The sequence below is a fragment of the Austrofundulus limnaeus genome, unplaced genomic scaffold, assembly GCF_001266775.1.
Source record: "Austrofundulus limnaeus strain Quisiro unplaced genomic scaffold, Austrofundulus_limnaeus-1.0 Scaffold9, whole genome shotgun sequence".
In the NCBI taxonomy this organism is placed as follows: domain Eukaryota; kingdom Metazoa; phylum Chordata; class Actinopteri; order Cyprinodontiformes; family Rivulidae; genus Austrofundulus; species Austrofundulus limnaeus.
This window is the reverse complement of record NW_013952411.1, coordinates 2,229,658-2,249,096: the sequence shown is the minus strand read 5'-3', so window position 1 is coordinate 2,249,096 and position 19,439 is coordinate 2,229,658. Positions and strand designations below refer to the sequence as shown.

The 19,439-nt window shown below is 38.2% G+C and overlaps 1 protein-coding gene across 3 annotated transcripts in view; it reads right to left on the bottom strand.

Annotated features, from left to right (window-relative positions):
• cobll1b (cordon-bleu WH2 repeat protein-like 1b) overlaps positions 1–19,439 on the bottom strand; it is a 25,134-nt gene that overhangs the window by 4,441 nt on the left and 1,254 nt on the right. For 2 of the 3 annotated variants that reach the window (XM_014001494.1, XM_014001495.1), the window contains exons 3-9: positions 5,406–5,594; positions 3,439–3,643; positions 1,837–2,062; positions 1,642–1,686; positions 1,446–1,540; positions 1,055–1,288; positions 850–973 (exon numbers count right to left, since the gene is read on the bottom strand). In XM_014001494.1, the coding sequence (XP_013856948.1) occupies positions 850–973; positions 1,055–1,288; positions 1,446–1,540; positions 1,642–1,686; positions 1,837–2,062; positions 3,439–3,643; positions 5,406–5,594 (1,118 nt within the window). Of the gene's footprint in view, positions 1–849; positions 974–1,054; positions 1,289–1,445; positions 1,541–1,641; positions 1,687–1,836; positions 2,063–3,438; positions 3,644–5,405; positions 5,595–11,902; positions 12,162–19,439 lie in introns of those variants that run through there. The other variant, XM_014001496.1, reaches the window with a different exon arrangement.

Genomic DNA, 19,439 nt, shown 5'->3' with positions numbered 1-19,439 from the left:
AATAATAATAATATCAACATATAAAAGAGCAAATAAGAACGAACATAGCATTCTGTACAGACTTTAGCACTTGTTTGTAATTAATGACATAAAATGCCATGAAAGAACAAAACATTTTGTGTGACCCTCAAATAAATTGAAGCAACTAAAATGAAGCACAAACATGCCTGACAATAGGTCATCAAGGGATAAAAAAATAACATTTTCCAGCCTTCCCTTTCCCTCTACTTCCTGAATTATAAACCTTCATAAATAGATTGTATGTTTAATAGCTGTGCATACAAGGCGGGTGGAGTTTCCCCAAACAAAACAATGGGTCCAACGTGTCTGTACAATCATAGGAAAGCATTCCAAAACAAAGTCATTTTATACAACTATTAAAAGAAAATTACAAAGAAATAGCAATGAAATAGAAAAAGAAGAAGTAGCATCATAAAAATTCAATGTCTATGTAAAATCAATCTATTCTTGTATTTGTGTTCTTTCTGAGAACAACTCAAATGAACTGAGACATTAAAATACACTCAAACAGAATCAAACTGTCATAATATTTGCAAAGAAAACACATGTAAGATTAAAGATTACCCTGCTTAGATTATTACGTGGCTGTCAATGACTTTATCCAGGATTATGGAATTTTCTAAAGCATGCACTTCTAAAGAACAACCACTTGGAGGCGCAAAAGTCTAAGTAAAAATAACAAAAAAAACAAATGCCAGATTAAGTTTGTCAGGAGCAAACTATGTTTAACACCTGAACCAAACCAAATACTTTAGCCACTGTGAATATTAGTAAAATCCTGTAGGGAAAAAATACTAATAAATTAATAAAAATAAACTAAAGGCAAACCTTGTTGATCTTCTGAAACAGTTTCTTGTAGAACGGGGCTTGGAGAACTTGGAGGTGGAGGAGCCCTGCGTTTGGTCCTCCTCAGTGAAGACTCTGCTGAGGACCCACGACTTAGACCTGCCACCTTCAGGATAATGTTTTATTATAAATAAAGCACCGAATGATGTGAATGTAACAAGACATCAGAGCTTGAAAGTTCACTCACCTGATCGCCATCAGGAAGGGGGTTCGGCTCAGAGTAGAGCCTCCGGCGGGTGCTGAAGTCTGAGTGAAAGCCTTGAGAGACGTGGACTGGGGGTTGGGGCGCGCGTCTCTTCTTCGGCACATCGGAGAACATGGAAGAGCCGAGAGGGGAGGAATCTGAGATAGGTAAAGCCACACTGAGGGGCCGAGGTCTGCTGACGAGGACAGGAGAGGCCGGGGCGCTGGCTGTCGTTGCCTTTAAAGAACAAATATCCAATCAGAACATGATAACAGCCATGTTTCCAAACAACACAGTGAACATTAACTAGAGGCAAACTAAACCTAAAAAAAGTCTCTTAATATCTGAAATGCTTTAAAAGAGCATTTTTTTTGGTCTAATTTGTTACATTCACCTGCGMTGCCTTTTTCTTGCTTTTTCGAAACATGCTAAACAGGCCTTTATTTTCCTTCTCCTTCTGATTTTTATCTTTGCTTGGTGTCACTGCTCCTACGTAAAGCCAAACAGAAACAGGAGAAGGCAGCCGTGAGAACACAAAGCTACAGCATTTCTGTGGAAACCAAAGCGTACAGTTTGCGATGATTAAATACCTGAACACATTGGTGAGGTCGGGCGTATGGGAGACRCAGCTTGCCCTGCAAAGCAAACGAGCCACAGATTTAGTGCATAACAAACKGCATTCGCAGCGAGGCTCAAAAAGTTAAGAAGGAAAAGCACAGTATGGRGACACTTAAAAACACTCGGATGCAGACTTAAAGAAAGGATTTGAAAACATTACAACTCACTTTTTGTGTCTTTTGCATAAACCTCTCGTACTGCATAATCATTTAGGGAGTTGGACAAGTCCAATGGGTCCAGTGATGTGACGTCTCTCAACAGAACTGTAGTCTCAATGTCAAATTCACATTTCTCACATATTGATGGTAGGAGCTCATGTAGGGGAACCCGAGGGTTTACTCGTAATATCGTTTTCTGGSTCTGTTTGTAGTTTATCACCATCCGAACAGTAGCCTAGAGAGCAAAGGAGTCACACTGATCATTTATTCAACAACCAAAAAGTTATGTTTATTGTAGGGGTGCACCGATTGCAGTTTTCTGGCCAATCACTGATCTTTAAAAAGTCTGACCTGCCGATTCYGATTTTGGTCGATATTGATTTTTTAAAAAGGGATTCCTGATCAGTTGTAACAGACTTTATTTGATAAACATATATTTTAACTGTAAAATAAAGACTGTAAAAATACTGTAGGCTATTTAGTTTTGCATTTTTTTAAATATATATTTTAACACGGACAGAGCCATTTTATTTACACACAAAGCATTCTGGGTAAACGATGACGTGGATAGGTCCTTGGTGTGAGTGAGCTATATCCACCCTGAAGGTTAATCTTGGACAATATCTGATGATCGACTCTTTTAAATGAAACCAGAGAGCGTTGACAGAGAAGAGGCGGTAGAAATGACTCAGCCTGTAACTGAAAATATAGATGGAGGACAACAGAGCTGCTTCATGGAAGAAGAACCTCAGCTTAAGCCTGTAAGTCTTTGCACTAGCGCCGACACTATATTGCCTTATATGTATTAGCTCGGCGCTAGCACAACAAACAAGCTAAACTGAGGTCCTCCATCCATATTTTCAGTTGCAGCTGAGTCGTTTTTGCATTCCGCTCTCTGTCATGGGGATGGACCTCAGTGACGAGAGGAGAATGTGAAGCGCTGAACTAATACGTATATATGGTGATAGCGTTGGGGCTAACGCTAAAGCTAACAGGCTAAGCTGAGGTTCTTCTTCCATGAAGCAGCTCTGTTGTCCTCCATCCATACTTTCAGTTACAGGCTGAGTCAATTCTACCTTCTCCTGTATGTCAACGCTCTCTGGTTTCATTTAAAAGAGCCGATAATCAGATATTGTCCAAGATTAACCTTCAGGGTGGATATAGCTCACTAGAAGCCTCGCACCGATGACCTATCCATGTCATCATTTACCCAGAATGCTTTGCGTGTAAATAAAATGGCCCCGCCCTGTAATATATTTTTCAATTTTTAGTTTAAAAATGATAAAAACTGAACATCCTACAGTATTTTTACAGTCTTTATTTAATGAACATATACAGTATAGATGACACTGTCAGATGTTAGAAGGCCACAATACACCTTCAATCTTATTTTATTGAAATACATTGAACAATACCCTTGAAACAATACAATTTGTTTTAACTGGACATTAGGTAGTGCTCACAGGAGAGCAAAAAAGGACAGTGGCAAATTTTCAGACCTTTGTGGAGGTAGAAAAGATGATCTTTTCCCAAAATTAAGGACACTGGCTCCGAGAAATCAGCTGGCCAATTTACCGGTGCACCCTTAGTTTATTGTATCCGACAACATACCTCAGGCATCTGGGGGCCCGTTTTTTTGTTTGTATCCTCCCCTTTAGGTTTCAGTATGATCTTTTCAGCATCCAACGTTCCAATGAGAGCGTTGGGTTTGAGCTTGATGTTGTTTCTCTTGGATGTGGCCAATTCTAAAGTGTGGCTCGATGGGTTCAGGTGATATTTGGCACAAAGTGTCACTAATAGGTCCATTAGGGGTATACTGAGAAGCACACACAAAAAAACAACACAAATCAATCAATCAAACAAACAAAAACAGTATTTTAGAAAATGATTAGCAACTTTCATCACATTACATTTTTGACTTTTCTATGAAAAAATGTCTCCAAGCAAACAGTACCTGACTCACTGTTTATTTGCTATATATTTAATAATATATAGGTAAACTCTTCCATGCTAGTTTCACAAGGTTTAAAGTGGACAGATCATGCTGTTGAATCCTTTTTCACATTCAAATCATTCAGTCGGGGTCTATTTAAAGTGGAATTGCAATTCTTTGGTCTGAGTTCCTCCTTATTGTAACTCCACAAGCCCCTCTTTCACCCCTTTTCTCAGGTGAGTCTCAAAGCATCTCGTTTTGAGGCTGTCTCTTTAAATCCAAATGAGGCAGTTTATACCCTGCACCCATCCAGTTTTCAGAGTGGTCAATTCTAGTTTGAGAGAGGGGTTTAATCACTAATGTGGTGCAGAAACATTTTATTTTAAAATTCATTAAAAGATTTCAACAAGTGAAGACTTGTCCACAGCATTACATGTTGGAACCAGAGACTGACCCAGAGCCAGAAGAAAATGAAGATGACTAAATAGTATTTGGTAAGCTCAGACCTTATACTTTCTGTTCCGTCGCAAAAACTTTGATATAATAAATCAGAAAATGTCACAGAAAATAAAGAAAACTGAATGAGTTGAAAAATATGACCCAAACACAATATAAGGATATCTATGCAACACAGAGAAACTAAATTCAAATTGTCTGCACTCTTCAAGACTCTGAGTTCACAACAAAAATGCATTTAAAAAGGTAAAAAAGTGGATTTTGCATGATATATCCCCTTTAAAGTAATGCCTAAAATTATAATTTTGTTCGACCAACAGTTGAAAAACACACATATTGCATTTAATTATATTCTTGAGCCAAACATAAATCATGGCTTTTTAAAATCCATTTTAACTTTTTTTTATGTATTTTTTAATTGAAAAAAGAAAATACACAAATAAACTAAAATTCAAAAAGTTCTACAACCAACTGCTTAATGGTGTCTGCTTTTCCTAACAGAGAAATTTGGCACATTAAATTATGTAAAAGGTAACAAGTATGTGTGGAAAAAAACACCACGATACAAATGTACTGTATGATTGCAACATTTCCTAGAACAAACAGTGCTGATTAAATTAAACCTCTGACTGCTAGCTCTGTCGTAAAGATACTCTAAACAGGTCTAAATGAAGCAAAAGATTGTAGATTTAATCTTGTTAAATTGAATTAATCTCAGTCAATTCTCAACAGGCTGAGGTGCAAAGGATACCTCTGTGTGCATCGACAGAATGATAGAGATATCTTAAATAAACTCGTGATAGAAAGTAAATGCAGACTTTGCCTGGAAACGTTTGACACAAAGGTAAAGCTGAGACATGTTGTTCTGATTACAGACTGTGTTGAGGTATTTCACTGGGTCATTACTGCACTGAGGCATGCACAACTCAAATATTTAATTCACTTCAACAACCACATGTTCCATTTTTTTGTCTCAAAATTAAACAAATGCAACTAATTTTGTGTCAGTGCACCCATTAACTAAAACCACAACATCCAGCTGCTCCACCCATCTGACTCAGCTGGATCAAGCAGGACATCATGTGATGACTTCATACCTCATACATCCCATGGTGTGGAGTTTAAAAATGTTGCAACAGAATGACTGCAGTGCTTTTTTTTTATTAAATAAATTGTGGTCTCAGTGTACCTTCCATGAACCACTGTGGACTTTTCCACTCCTCCAGGCAGAACCACAGTGAGAGAAAGCTCTTTATCGATCAGGTTCTCCTTCTGGTCCATGCTTAAATGAGGGTTTCCTGGGTGCCACTGAGAGAAACCTGAAGAATTCAACTTCTTCAGTCCTGGCGGGGACGGGGCTTTATTTTTGGCTGACACCCTGCAGTCAAACAAGAAAGACAAAAAATAAGCTTTTTCTTTTCACATCACTGCAACTGAGCTTCTTGCATTCTTTAGTGTGCATGCAGAAAACATTGAAAGTGAAGAAAACACATAAAAAATGTTTTTTCAAGCCAACACAGAGGGAACTCTTTCTGCCACAAGTTTTACAGATTAAAGAGGCTGAAACATTTAGGTGTCCACAAGTCCACTTTGCACCCAAGTCACAAGACATCCAAGTGGACAGATTTGCTCACTGAACCTGAAGAAAAAACTTTGAATAAGAAGACATGAGATACTAGTTTAAGGCATTATCAAATGTGCAATGTTACAGTTTTGTGTTTATTGTCAGAAATATACAGCAAGCACAGCCTAGGTATTGCATACAGTAGATACTTAAAGATGTTTTTATTTATAAAAAAAAATTTTCCCCCATTTTGGAGGTTTTCTGTCAGCTGACCAAATGACATAAGCATCCATGTGATTTCCACAACACAAAATACTGAAGATAGTAGCAGACTCAAAGATGCTGCAATAACCCTGCAAACAAGAGGATGTTCCCCTATTTTAAAGTGTTGTCATTACAGGGTTTTAATTATGCTTGATATGATCTCTTGAAAAACAGCTGGTGTTATGACAAAGACAAAAACAGCAAACAGGAGATCATATCTCCAGTGAACGAAGGGAATAGTGAACATTAGAAACGCTCAGTCTGATAGAAAAAAGTGTTTTGTAGATCTAGTGCACTGAGTTATAGCCTGTAAAGTTTCACATGTGGGCCCTGCTTATACAAACAGAGGAATCTGAGCAATGTGAACTCAGGCTCCACTGAGGCACGTCCACCAAAGGATTATTAGTATCTCTATGGGGGAGGATGCCATTAAATACATTGAATATGGCACATATACTCATACATACACACTAAAGTATGTATGCCTAAACTCCCAGCTCCTCAGGAACAGTGAAAATTATAAAAAAATATATTTTAAAAAAGTTTGGTTTTTTTACAAATATGATGTAAAGGTAACTATTAAAACCTACTATTAGTGTTTGTCTTTTTAAACCAAATACAGGTATTCTTTTAAAAAAAAGTATATTTATGCTGATGGTCTGCTGGTTCATAAAGCACACATGGGCAAATTATGACCCGAGGACTAAAAGCTACTCTTAAGTATCTCCATCTGGCCATACCTCAAATAAAAACAAAACATAAAAAATAACCTAAAATAAATAAAGAGAGACATTTTTATTTCTAAAGCTTAAAGAAAATTACAACAAAGTCTACAATGATTGTTACTGGTTTCAAACAAAAAATGTCATCAGTGTTATGGACTAAAATTGACCAAATTGTACCATGAGAACCAGACTTAGAATAATAGTTTCAGAGGGGAATAATTATTCTGGATGTTATATTTCCATATTTCACCACTGATTCCTTTTCTACATCCCTGTCATCCTGTTCAGAGTCACGAGGAGCTGGTGTCTCTCCAGCTGTCTGTGGGCACGAGGCAGAGTAAGTTAAGTGGTCAGAGGGTTGTTTTCCATTTCAAGGATTGGGGTTGGTCTCCACTTTGCACCTGCAGGGTGCCAAAATGTCCTTTACTGAAACACTGAATGCCCTCAAATCACCTCCTCACCAGCAAGCTTGTAGGTTTATGAAGGAGAATATAAATAGTGCATAGAGTGCAAAAAAACTAATTTGTGAACTATCACAACAAATRAGAATAAGTCATATTTAGTCAAACTAAATAAACATTTTTCAGATTTCTGTCTTTTAAGCTACTATTTGAAACCTAGATCATCCCTTTATCATCCTAATCAAGAATAACACTGAAAATTTGTTCTTAATYCTATTTTTAAAGCATTCTAATGAGGACTCCTCTACATCATTTGAAAGAGGAAACCTCAAACCATATTTGGAAATCAGGATTTCCCAGTTGGTAATGAGAAATTATTTKATAGCGCGCCAAGAAAGTTGAGAAAATTTAAAACTTTTCGGCTCAGAATCATTGCCAGTTGTTGGCACTGTTCAGAAACGTGTTACAATATATTCTTTGGGATAATAATTTGGACATTTTGTTCACATGGCCTATAGATAATGTATTTATTCATCATATTTWGACAAATGTGCAAATTTTTCAACCAGTGCACTATAGCTTCCTATAGTCTATCTCATTAAAACGACTTATGACGGGTCAAATATGTTGTCTCTACAAAGATGTAAACTATTTGTGTGAACTGTTCAAGCATGACAGCTAAGCTCCAAAGTTTTCCCTGACTGAGTTTTCAAAAGAAGTTATAATTTTGTGTATGACAGACGAAAATAACAGCTTGTGTTTCTATTCAGTGACTGACTAGAAAAAGAAAAAGGCTGCTATAGCAAGCTGTGAAACTCACTGTGGTTTACCTGACTGAATGTTTACTGTCAAACTGCTTACATGTAAGATATAGAAACACAAACACAGCCCATATAATCTAACTAGAACAATAACCATCATACAATAAGTAAGAGCCGCTATATTTTTGTTTGCCGTCTTGCGTGGAAATAAGGAGCTGAAAAACCTGCTTGGAAGTAAACAGAGAAGTAAGAACTAAGTAAACTGCTAGAAAAGATCTTACCCTACGCAGATCAAGCTGGATTACAGTGGTTATTCCTAAATCTATAAAACAATCCAACTGTCACGAACAAAGTCCTTTCAAACATCTATAACACCAAAACAGATATTTACTGAACTGAGTTACAAAACTTAAAGACACACAAAACTTAGAGATTCAGATTACAAGGGTAGAATGGGTAAATATGACAGCAAATTAGCTGAAACATTTATATGAGGTCATCTAGTCATTTAACTACTTCATGGATTGTGCCCTTTTTCCAAAACGTTTTCATGTTCGACATTATTTTATTGCAAATCATCATTCTTACTCTTTAAAATATWGACACATATTAGCATGCAAATGTTAGGTCACTGCAAATTAAAATTTTGAGTTTTCAATATAGTAAACAAAGTCCAACAGTGCAAAAAACAAACTAACAAACCCCACAAACCCAACATCTGATGCAAAAAAATAAGAGATATTCAACCATTCTACGTGTTTTTTGAGCGGGTAAATCTATCACTTGGGCCACAAAGCTATTTTTTTAACTTCTTAATGTTGCAAATGGTTTAGGTTTAAATGATCTCAATAAAAATCTATCAAAGTTCATCTAAAAATAAACAAAGTGATTGTGTTAAAAATGTAGGAGTCAAGAGTGAACAGCTGCCAGACAAGCAGAAGATACAAAAATAGCAACAATTTGAACAGTTACAGACTTCCTCTTATTACATGACACAGGGTTGAAGCGTTAAAGAGCTGAATTTGCACAAAACATTTACCCTTAGCATACATGTGCAGTTATCATTTAGCAGATTAGCATCTACAGGAAGTTGTTTGCTCAAAACGATCAGCAGATATTTTCACAATGTGACAGCAAACTGAAGAATACTCACTTCTGACATACACTTGGAAAAACATATCTTTTAGAGAATACTATGAATAATGGAATATTTTTGATGAACATGTATTATTTAATTAATGTCACAACAGAACTCAGTACTTTAAATTTTTAGTCAAATGTGATTGAGGTTTTAGCCTTGGCAGAAGGGCTAATAAGAGATGTAACATTAGCTTTGTATACACTTTTTCCTGATTGCCTTTTCTAACATTACTCATGTGCTACTTACTAAATGTTATTGTAAAAAAAAAAATAACAAAAACAACAACCAAGAAATGTGTGAATATCTTGCTCACTCAGAGTTACAGTTAGATGTGTCAGCAATCATTTTAGCACTGTGAAACTGCCGTATTTTTATTTATTTGTTCCTGAACTTCCATGACCAAAACCTCCAAGTGCCCACTGAAGATTGTGCAGGTGAGTCTTGTGGATTCTGAAAATGATTCAGAGCCTTTGCTCTTCTTGTTGTTCTACCAGAGAGTGCAGCACTGCTTCATGTGATTAAAAGCCATCATGCACTGTGAACTGAATTTTGCAACGTCACAATAAAACAGCATGTTGGCTAACCAACAGTAGCCAGGCCACAACTTTTGGTCTACCATTAGGGGGGTGAGAGTTAGGTTCTCTGACTCTATTTTAAAAAAATTCAGGGTATTTTTGAGGTTAAAATGCATACTGTGATTTACTTAATTTTCTTGTTTTCTTTGTATTTACTCTGCACATTTTACGTTCCACTCCAGTTCAACAATTTAGAAAACTAACAAATATTTTTAGAATGTATTATATAGCATGCCTTATTTACCTGGTGCACTACAATTTGCCTAGGGAAAATTACAAGAAATGATTAAACAAATACAGCCCTTAATAATGTGATAAGAGCACATTAAAACCCTGCATATCGTTTTCAGCAAATATGTCTAAATGTACAAATAAGACATGGTAAATTTTGAAATCAGGTCAAAGTTATTTAAAGACAAGAGAACTGCAGCTGTATACTTAATTTCTATTGTGTTAGAGCCAATTATGTAATTTTATTGGGGGTTATATTGACTGGATTATACAGTATTATTGTGGGGGGTCATAACCCCCCTAACCCCCCTGCAAATTATGCCCAAAGCCAGGTCAAACCTTTGATGTGGGTTGACTGAAACAGAATGACATTTTCTTAACCTGCATGTCAACATGAAAACAAGCTAAACAATCATTTAAACTAGAGGCAATAGAGACAAAGTCCTGACATCATAGAACTGGTCATTTGTATCTAAAAGCATTTTTTTTTAAGTAAAAAAAAAAAAATTATTATTAAACATAATGCGTCATGATTCAGCTGACATGTTCCAAAGCAGCAATTAATACATTTTTCACCACGTCAGCTCAATTTATATTGCTTTGTCACCACAGAGGTGTTTTAAAATTACGACACCTCGGGCAGGTGACGAGCACAAAGCGAGCTCCGTGTTTTCCACGCAGCTCTGCGTTGATGTGTTGCTGATTGAGACGAGACATGCCGCAGCTTGACTCTGCTGATGCCTCACTCGCAGGCTTTCCCTTGGAGCTCCGACACTCACAAACAAGCCCATTCAACAAGCACAGAACATGCTTGATAGACACGATCACTGGCAGGAAATAATAGCTCGGCTGTCGCTGTGTCATTTCCTACACCTCGTCATAAGATAATCTTGTGATCTTCTACAGAGAAAGAGAAAAAAAATATGTGCTATGACAAAAAAAAAAAAAAAAAAAAAAATACTATAATGGAATCTGTTTTGATAAATTTAACTTTGTGGGAATGCAGTCCGTGATTTGCATATTAAAATAATATGCTATCAATTTTGAAACATGTACTTCAAAGTATCTGTATCCAATAACTGCTCAAAAATCAGAAAATGTAAGATTACTTTAAACAGAGTTATTTCATTTGTGTTCCTAAACTCATCTCTGCATGATTTCAAGTCAAATGTTTCTTTAAAACCCTAAGGAAATGTGTAAAAATACCTTAAATACTTAATAAAAAACAGAGGCAGAGAAGGTGAAGGAGTTTGAAATAACTGGCTTCTGAGTGGTTTGTTATAATTCATTTTAAAATGAGAAAAACAGAACCAAAGATGAGACGTGTAGCTAAAACAAAAGCCAATTTCTAATCTTATCACAGCCCAATTGCCCCAGGTGACATTACTTCATTTTGACACATTTTCTGCAAACTTTTTCAATTTGAGCAATTAAAAGTAGATGAAATATACAAGATCCTGTAGCAGGAAGGAGCCCAGGCAAACCAGACCAAACCAGAGTCAGAAATATTACTTTCCTCTGAGGCAATGAGAAGATGAAGAATTAACAAACATGTCTTCTGTGGTATGCTAGCAGCTGCTGGGTAGCAAGATGGCCCCTTGGGGAATGGTGGGTTCAAGTACAAAGACAAAAACATTTTTCCCCCCCTTTCTCTTCAGAAGTCATTTTTTTTCCTTTTAAGTCACACTTTCAGACAACACCCTGTTTATTTTAGGAAGCAAAAAGCCCCAATCACAGTTCAGTGCTATGCTGACCAAAACAGTACTACTCCACTTGGTGCAGCTTAGCTGTACAGTCAGATGTACAGGCTTAAACATGCAAAAGTGCAGCAACACACCCTCCATGTCAAGTCAGAACACAAACAGTGAACAGTCCAAATGGGAGAAAGAGAAAACTGTACCCAAAAGCCTTTAAAGTGCATTCAAGAACACTGCAGCAGATGACAGAAGACGCAACAGAAACTTGGAGAGCAGGTGACAGACCTGCTTTTCCACTCGCGTTCGCCAGCATTTCATTCCTCTTACCTTCCTACCCAAAGTTGTTCCCGCTCGCATAATTTCCACTGTGCTGTGTTCTCCCATGAGTAGTCAGACAGACTGAACTCTATCAGTACAGCTTAAAAAAGAAAGAAAGAATTCCACCTTAATGCCACGCCCAAATCCGTGACATCAGAAATCTGTCTCTTCTGCCTAAATCCTGCCGGCCCATCTGAAAGCTCCGGCGTGCAGTTGGTTGGTACTTCCCTGTGGTCACGAGCAAAAAAAAAAAAAAAAAGGTAAGCAGCTTTGCCTCCCTTTGCAGACATGAACCTGAGGGTGGGGCCAGTGCAGCAGCAGTTTACTGACACGCACAAACACACACAAACACTGTGGGGCTCAGACAAAGACAAGTGTGAATCTGCTGAATGATCACATCAGTCTTTATTCTGCTCGTGATAACAAAAGAAAGGTCAAGCGTTGTCTTATCACAAGAACTCCTCCATTAATCAGGTCCTGTGTTTGTGTTTCATTATGAAAAACAGTGCCTACAGTTTAAAACCACACCTTACTTCAGCAAACTGACTCACTCCAAAATTACGTTAGAGGATTTGTCAGTTGGGCAAAACCATAATTAAAGTGATTTTTTTTTTACAAAAGGTATGAAATAACATGTATTCCCAAAGTGTGAATATTACCACTGTCTAAACACGCTGCAGGACTAATAAAAAAAATTCCTTCATTTAAAGAACAGAAAACAACTAAACTGACTCAAAATTTTACAAAGGAGACAAAGTTATTTAGAGCATAGTTTACCTTCCAAACATTTATAGGCAACATTACAAAAATTATATTTTGTCAGACTTCTTTTAATTTAAAATAGAAGATTGCTTTAGTTTTCTATTGAAACCAAAAAGGAGAAGCTGTGACCTTTAATAAAGGTTAAAGGAACAGTTCCAACAATTTCAGGAGCAGCACCGTGGTGCAGTGGTTAAAGCTGTCGCCTCTCACTGGGAGGGTCGCAGGATCGCTCCCTGRCCTGCATGTGTGGGTTTTCTGTGGGTAATCTGGTTTCATCCCACAGACCAAAAACATGCATGTTAGATTATTTAGTAGCTGTACAATGTCGCTAGGTGAGAGCTCTTTGTTTCATTTCTCTGTGTAGGGCACTTCTAATGTATCCTGAGGCATATCAAACAGGAAAATCACAATATTTATGCTAGATCAATTGCAAATGCTATTAAGTAGCATTCACATTAAGTGCTACAACATTTTTTTTTAGTTAAAGCTGTTTTAAGACGGCAGTAAAACTTGAGATTTGGCCTCATTCCAGTCAGAAATGAGCTAATTATTCAAATGGGAACAATTCAAAATGTGGCCTGCAACAAGTAAGATATTATTTGTTCATGGAACTCTTTTCTAAAAGATCTGAACTATCCTTTTTAACGATTCCCTGTTGAAACTTTTGCATTTTTCATAGCATGCCATTAAAAAAAACCTTGTGTTTTAAATATATTTACAGCTCTGAGTCATGCGGTCTTTTTCTCTGCAGATCTGCTTCAYTGTGAATAAAAAATGTAAAAGCTACAACTCGCCCTAGATACTGTTCGGTACAGAAGCTATAAATCCTAGATAAACTTTCTATTGTGAAATAAGGGTTCTGTGCCAATTCTTTGTCGTTTCATGCTTTTACTCAAGAATGTGCAACCCGTTCTACAAACAGCACCACCAAAACACTGTGAAGTGATAAGAAGTGAATGAAGATGTTAACAGGCTGGAGGGGTGTAACTCTGAGGTTCCACAGAATTAAAGCTCTTCCAAGCTTTAGCCTCTTATCTTACATAAATCCTTCATGTTACGGTCTCAGATTTCTGTCATATCTTCAAATGTATCTGTGTATCGGGCTTTCCTCACGTTCAGGCTGTTAGATGTCCGACATTGATAAATGTTCTGATGAAAGAGGGGTGTCACCACTTTAGATAGACGTAGAGAGTTTATGCACCAACAGCTAATCACTTGCCACAATCAGTTTACTCCCTGGTTATGAAGTAATACTCGCTTAGAAAATTTGGAGCCTCATAATAGACCTCCTGCCATTTTTTTCCCTGCCAATTTGATAAAGTAGTTAGGAAGGTATCCCCTCCCCTCTGGAGACTTGGTACACCACAATTCAGCAGTCAGCTTTTACTCCCAGTTAAACCAAAAACTTCTCTAAACTCCTGTCTTTCTCTTCCAACCACAACTGCACTCAGTTATACACACCGCAGCACCTACCACCTCTTCAATCATCCTTGAGTTTATTTTAAGTTTTGTCTATACAACTTATTTTGTGTCATTTTAAAAAAGGGGGGGAAAATGTCAGAGGCACAAAGCTAGCGATTGGGGGTTCCTGAGGAAGACTAAACACAAGGCCCAGAACCACAGCTGGTAATCTGGTAGGAGGTCACTCAAAGTAAACACAAACTTTTAAAGAGGATCTGGATAGGCCATTACTGCACACGCAGTGTGGGATGGGAGGAGACTGTACTAAGAGAGAGAACACAAGGTCCCTATGAGAACTTCCCACCTCCTGTGTGTGTCATTTGTAAGAGCAGGCACAACAAAAACTTTTTTCCCACAGAAGTAACAAAAGTCTGGTGAAAATCAAAGTCACAGGGTGTCACTTTACATTATTAGTGATGGATATTAAGAACCAGACATTAGCTTTCATCAAGTCCACGTGTCATAATCAGACCTAATTTAACCCTGCTGATGATCAAAAGTGCTTAACTCCAAAGCAAAGTATGCTGAGATCTGTGCATTTTTCAGTATGTCAGATCTAAGATCATTCACTGTGATTTCTCCAATTCATTCTGGTCCCTGAACTAGGGACTKTTATGGTACATTAACCCCATCTTATCTCCATGCAGCTCAAATATTTTCCCTCTAAACATTGCACCATAACAAACCCATGGACCTGCAAAAAACGAAAAAGAAAAAAGATCAACTAAACATAAAGGGGTGAAGACAATGCATGTTTCAGTTTGTTTATGCACATTTTTTATACAGATCAAAAGAGGGCAAACTTGAAAGAGGTTGTTGGGGTCTTCAGGAAATCTTTTCCAGTGACTGCACACACAAAGGTCCCACTCAGACAGCACAGAAAAGATAAGGTGAAGTAATTCACTCTACTCTCTTGTGACTAAACTCAATGCCATTTTTTTGTTTTGTTTTTTCAAAGCAAGATGAACATTTAGATGAAACAATTTGGTGAGCGAGAAAGCTTTTCTCCTGAGTCATAATTATAACCGTCACACGGTGTCCCTTCATCTGAAACAATGCAGCGTTGTCTAAAGTGGGGCATCTGTCAATGGCTCAACAGCGTACATTCCATCTTTTGCTGATCACATGAACTGAGGTTTGCAAGGTAAACATGCACTCTGGAATATCACCAAAACAGACATATTTCCTCAGTCACTAATTATATAAAAAAAGTATTTAGCATTGCAGAAACCTACAGCACTAATAACAACAGAAACAGGGCCGGCCCTAGGCAATTTGGTGCTCTAGGCAGGATTTCATGTGGTGTCTCTTGTGCAATTTTCTAAATATCACTACCAATTTACAAACCAAACTAAATAATTTTGTCTTTGATATTTTTTTTATTAGAAAAGCAGGTTGTCCCATTAAAATTGTTAACATGAAAATTAATTTGAAACAGAATACAAGAAGTCTCCCTCATAGCTGCCAACATACACTGACAGTAATGAGGATGATACCTGTTGTTAACCAGCAGCTGTGGAGTGAAGCAGTTCTAGGGGGTCCAGGGATATACTCCATTAGAAAATTTTGTGAAAGATCTACTCAAAATTATGCATTTTCCAGCCATTTGAAAAGCATCTTCTTAAATTCTTGAGTTGAATATAATCACATAAATCAGTATTTTATGAGGAAGAATACTGAAAACTGGAAAATGGATTGTACTTATGTAGCACCTTTCTATCCAACCAGGACACTCAAAGCRCTTCACACTACAATCTGTGCCCTTATTTACCCATTCACCAGCACTCCACTAGCCTGGTTAAAACCAGACCCTGTCCTTCACTTTGCTTCATACAAGGGTCTGGACTTAATTCATAGTGAAGTGATTCTTGAAGGAGGCGTGGCCTCTGCTGAAGTTTAAAATGATTGGATCAGTTGGCACGATGTATGTCACTGTGACGGAGGCTAAGCTAAGAAGCTAACCGGAAATTGCGTGTGCTGTAAACAACCCTACTGAGAGGAGAAAAGTACCGAGCCAAATGAGATGACTTTAAATGAGAGCTGCTGCTTTGTCAGACAAATTTATTTTAATTTGGAAGTCTTATCAACACAGACTGGCTTCATTCACTTCCTCCACTGCCGTATGCTAAAATAACTAGCCAACACTGCGCAGAACATCGACGTCATTCAAAACTCCTCCTTCTGTTTGCTGATTGGCCCAGGTAAAATAAACTACWAGCAGAAACTGCGCAGAAAATTGACGTTCTGTTCTCTGATTGGCCCGGCCAAAAATCTGCCAGCGAAATCTATCTCAATGGGAGAAGTCCCAGATGGAGCAGAGAAGGGAAACTAGAATTGAGTGGAGCTGCGTAGGAAGGCAAGGGCCAGGCTAGCACTCCACTAGATCTTCTACAAAGCTAACATGTACAAATCATCTATGGAGACTAACCAGTGCCAATCACATTCTTATACTGATGGTACACATCAGAGGCATTGGGGGTAAAGTGTCTTGCCCAAGGACACAGCAACTGAGACAGCTGGAACAGGTGATCGAACCGGCGACCTACCAGTTCCAGAAGGACCCCAGACAAGCTGGCCCGAGTTGCTGGGGAGAAGGAAGTCTGGGTCTCTCTGCTTAGGCTGCTACCCATGCGACCCAACCCCAGATAAGCGGAAGAAAACGGACAAACAAATGCTGAAAACCAGATTTTAACCTGAACTTTATCTGAGATCACAACTGAAACTTCCATTACTCTTTTTTTCTATTTAAACACCGAGCACCAGTAGTTAGTCTTGACTGCTACTTTCCAAAACCTGAGTAATCAGTGATTATTCTACAGATTTATCAACACGTTGATAAAAAGTTATAAAAAAAATCACCCTCTAATCATGGTGCCTCGATATGCCTCAGGCCAGCCCTGAACAGAAATATCCTTAAAGTGTTTTGCACGTTAATTAGCCAGTTACATTTACAAGTTAAAATAAAAATAGTGACATTTAGCTGGAAAGACAAAATGAAACAACATCACACAAAGAAGCAGTTTCAGTCCCTTCATTGTGTGATGCCRTTTCATTTGTTTGCTACAGTTTTAGTTAAGTGATAACATTCACATTCTCTGTGTTTCAACATTGTGATATTGTGCAAAATGCAACAGAGGAACTAGTGCCAAAATACCCAGACACGTGGTGGGAGACAAGATCACAAACACACTCAGACACACAGTGACAGTGCCATCTAGAGAAACACATCCTAGTTTACAGGTTTGTATTATTTTTTGTCCCATCAAATCATGACCAAAACACCAGTTTAAGATGTGCAGGTTATTTGCAGGAACAATTGTGGCCAATTTCGAATTGCAAGTCAAGCCCACCCGGCCTATCTCTGTGAATATCGCCTCAAAACAAAACAAACACCGATAATGGAGGTCAAGCAGATTGAGGCAATTTGTCCACTTTGTCACATAAATATTTGAATGGTATTTGAGATATGCAAAAACTGCCCATTGAGAGCACACAAAGGACCCATTCAAGTGGGGTCACTGTAAATGTTACACAGGCTAAGAGTGGGAAGCATCCAACTGTTATGGCCTGGAAAAGTGCATAACAGAAAACACAGTGGGGCCAAGTCTTCCAGTCTATTTAACTGGTGGACAATCAGGATCTGTGCAACAAATCTACTCAACCATCAGCGTTATTGTAACACAACCATGAGGCCTTGAGATAAAGAGAAACCTCTGGTATAATAAACGAACAGTGCTTGATAAAATTAGTGTCCATAAAGAAGTATGAACTGCTGTTTATGGTCCACTCTTTGGTTTCAGAGGGGCAACAAAGGACAGCTTTTATTCCGTTCCCTGAATGCAAGCCAGTTTGCTTTGTGCTTGTGAGGGAGGAAACATCCATGAGACATAACTTTCCAGTATCTAAACGAGCACTCATTCGGTGATGCTTGAATTTGCCTGTTTTTCCTCTTATTTTATTTCATTATGTRGGCGGATATTTTTGAATGAGTCTCTTTATCTCACTTTATGAGCACAGTGGATGTGAGTGGGCTCTCAGAAGGCAGCGACCAAAACACGTATCATTGTAAACGAAGACAGCCTTGTTGCCTCTGGGGACGAGGAGAAAACACTGATCAGCTTTATTCTATTCTGGGCCTTGTGATTTCTGCATCTTGAACTTGGACACGGTGTTTCGACTTCACGCACTCGAATTCTTTCAGATGGCTTCGCCTGAAACAGTCTGCCTCGCCGTAACTCCTCGTCTGTTAACTCAAGTGAGCAGCTGTGCCCTGGGATTGCCTGCGTGTCGGGAAACAGCTGTGGGGATTCAAAATACCTTAACTGATTCCACATTCTGCCCAAAGCAGAGCCAGCCATGTGAGCTCATGGTTTTAGGTGTGTCCAATTAGCTGGGCCAACTCGAAGAGGAGCTCTGTTAGAAGAGGGAACACATACGCTCTTCTTCGCTGAACAATTAGATTGTTGTTCTAAACATTTGTCAGCGCTTCATTAACAAAGCAATTAAGAAGCAGAGCGTTGTTTTCCTGTTCATTAAGATTAAGGACATTCTCATGGGTTTGTGTGCTAGTATGTGGACAAATGAAAGCTTTGATGAGGTCACATAAAATCTATACATATGGATGCATTTGAGGGGGAAAAGGGGAAGCAGTGCGTTTTTAGTCACCTCTCCCACCACCAAAAAAAGAAACCGCAATTAACACAGAGAACATATGGAAGAATGGTTCACTTCACCAAATTTTACTGAAACCGCAGAGACATTTAGTTACTCCCTATTCTGCCAAGACGTGCGCCTGTGATCTCAGAAAATAAGAACACAAAACACCACGAGGGTGCTGTTATTTTTATTTATTTTCATTTTACTCAAGCATATCTAATTTCCCTAAATCCTTTTATTGTAAAAAGTGAAGTAACAGTGATGCAGGGCAGAGTAGGAAACTTTGCACATCTTTCATGGAGAGCTGGCTTCAACATGACTGTATGCTCAAAGTCTCCATCGCTTCAAATTTAAAATTCTCAACATCTCGACAGATTGCTTGCGATTGCCAAAAAAAAAAAGACTGAAAATATAAAAAAAGGCCATGGAAACTCACTTTCTTCTTTTAATGATTCCAACCGCTGGAATACAAGCGGTTGACATCATTTCAGACTCTATATGGACCAAAAAAAAAAAACTAATGGGAAATTCCATCAAGTCACACACACACACACACACACACACACACTCCACACACTCGCGCGCACACACACACACACACACACACACACACACTCCACACACTCGCGCGCACACACACACACACACACACACACACACACGCGAC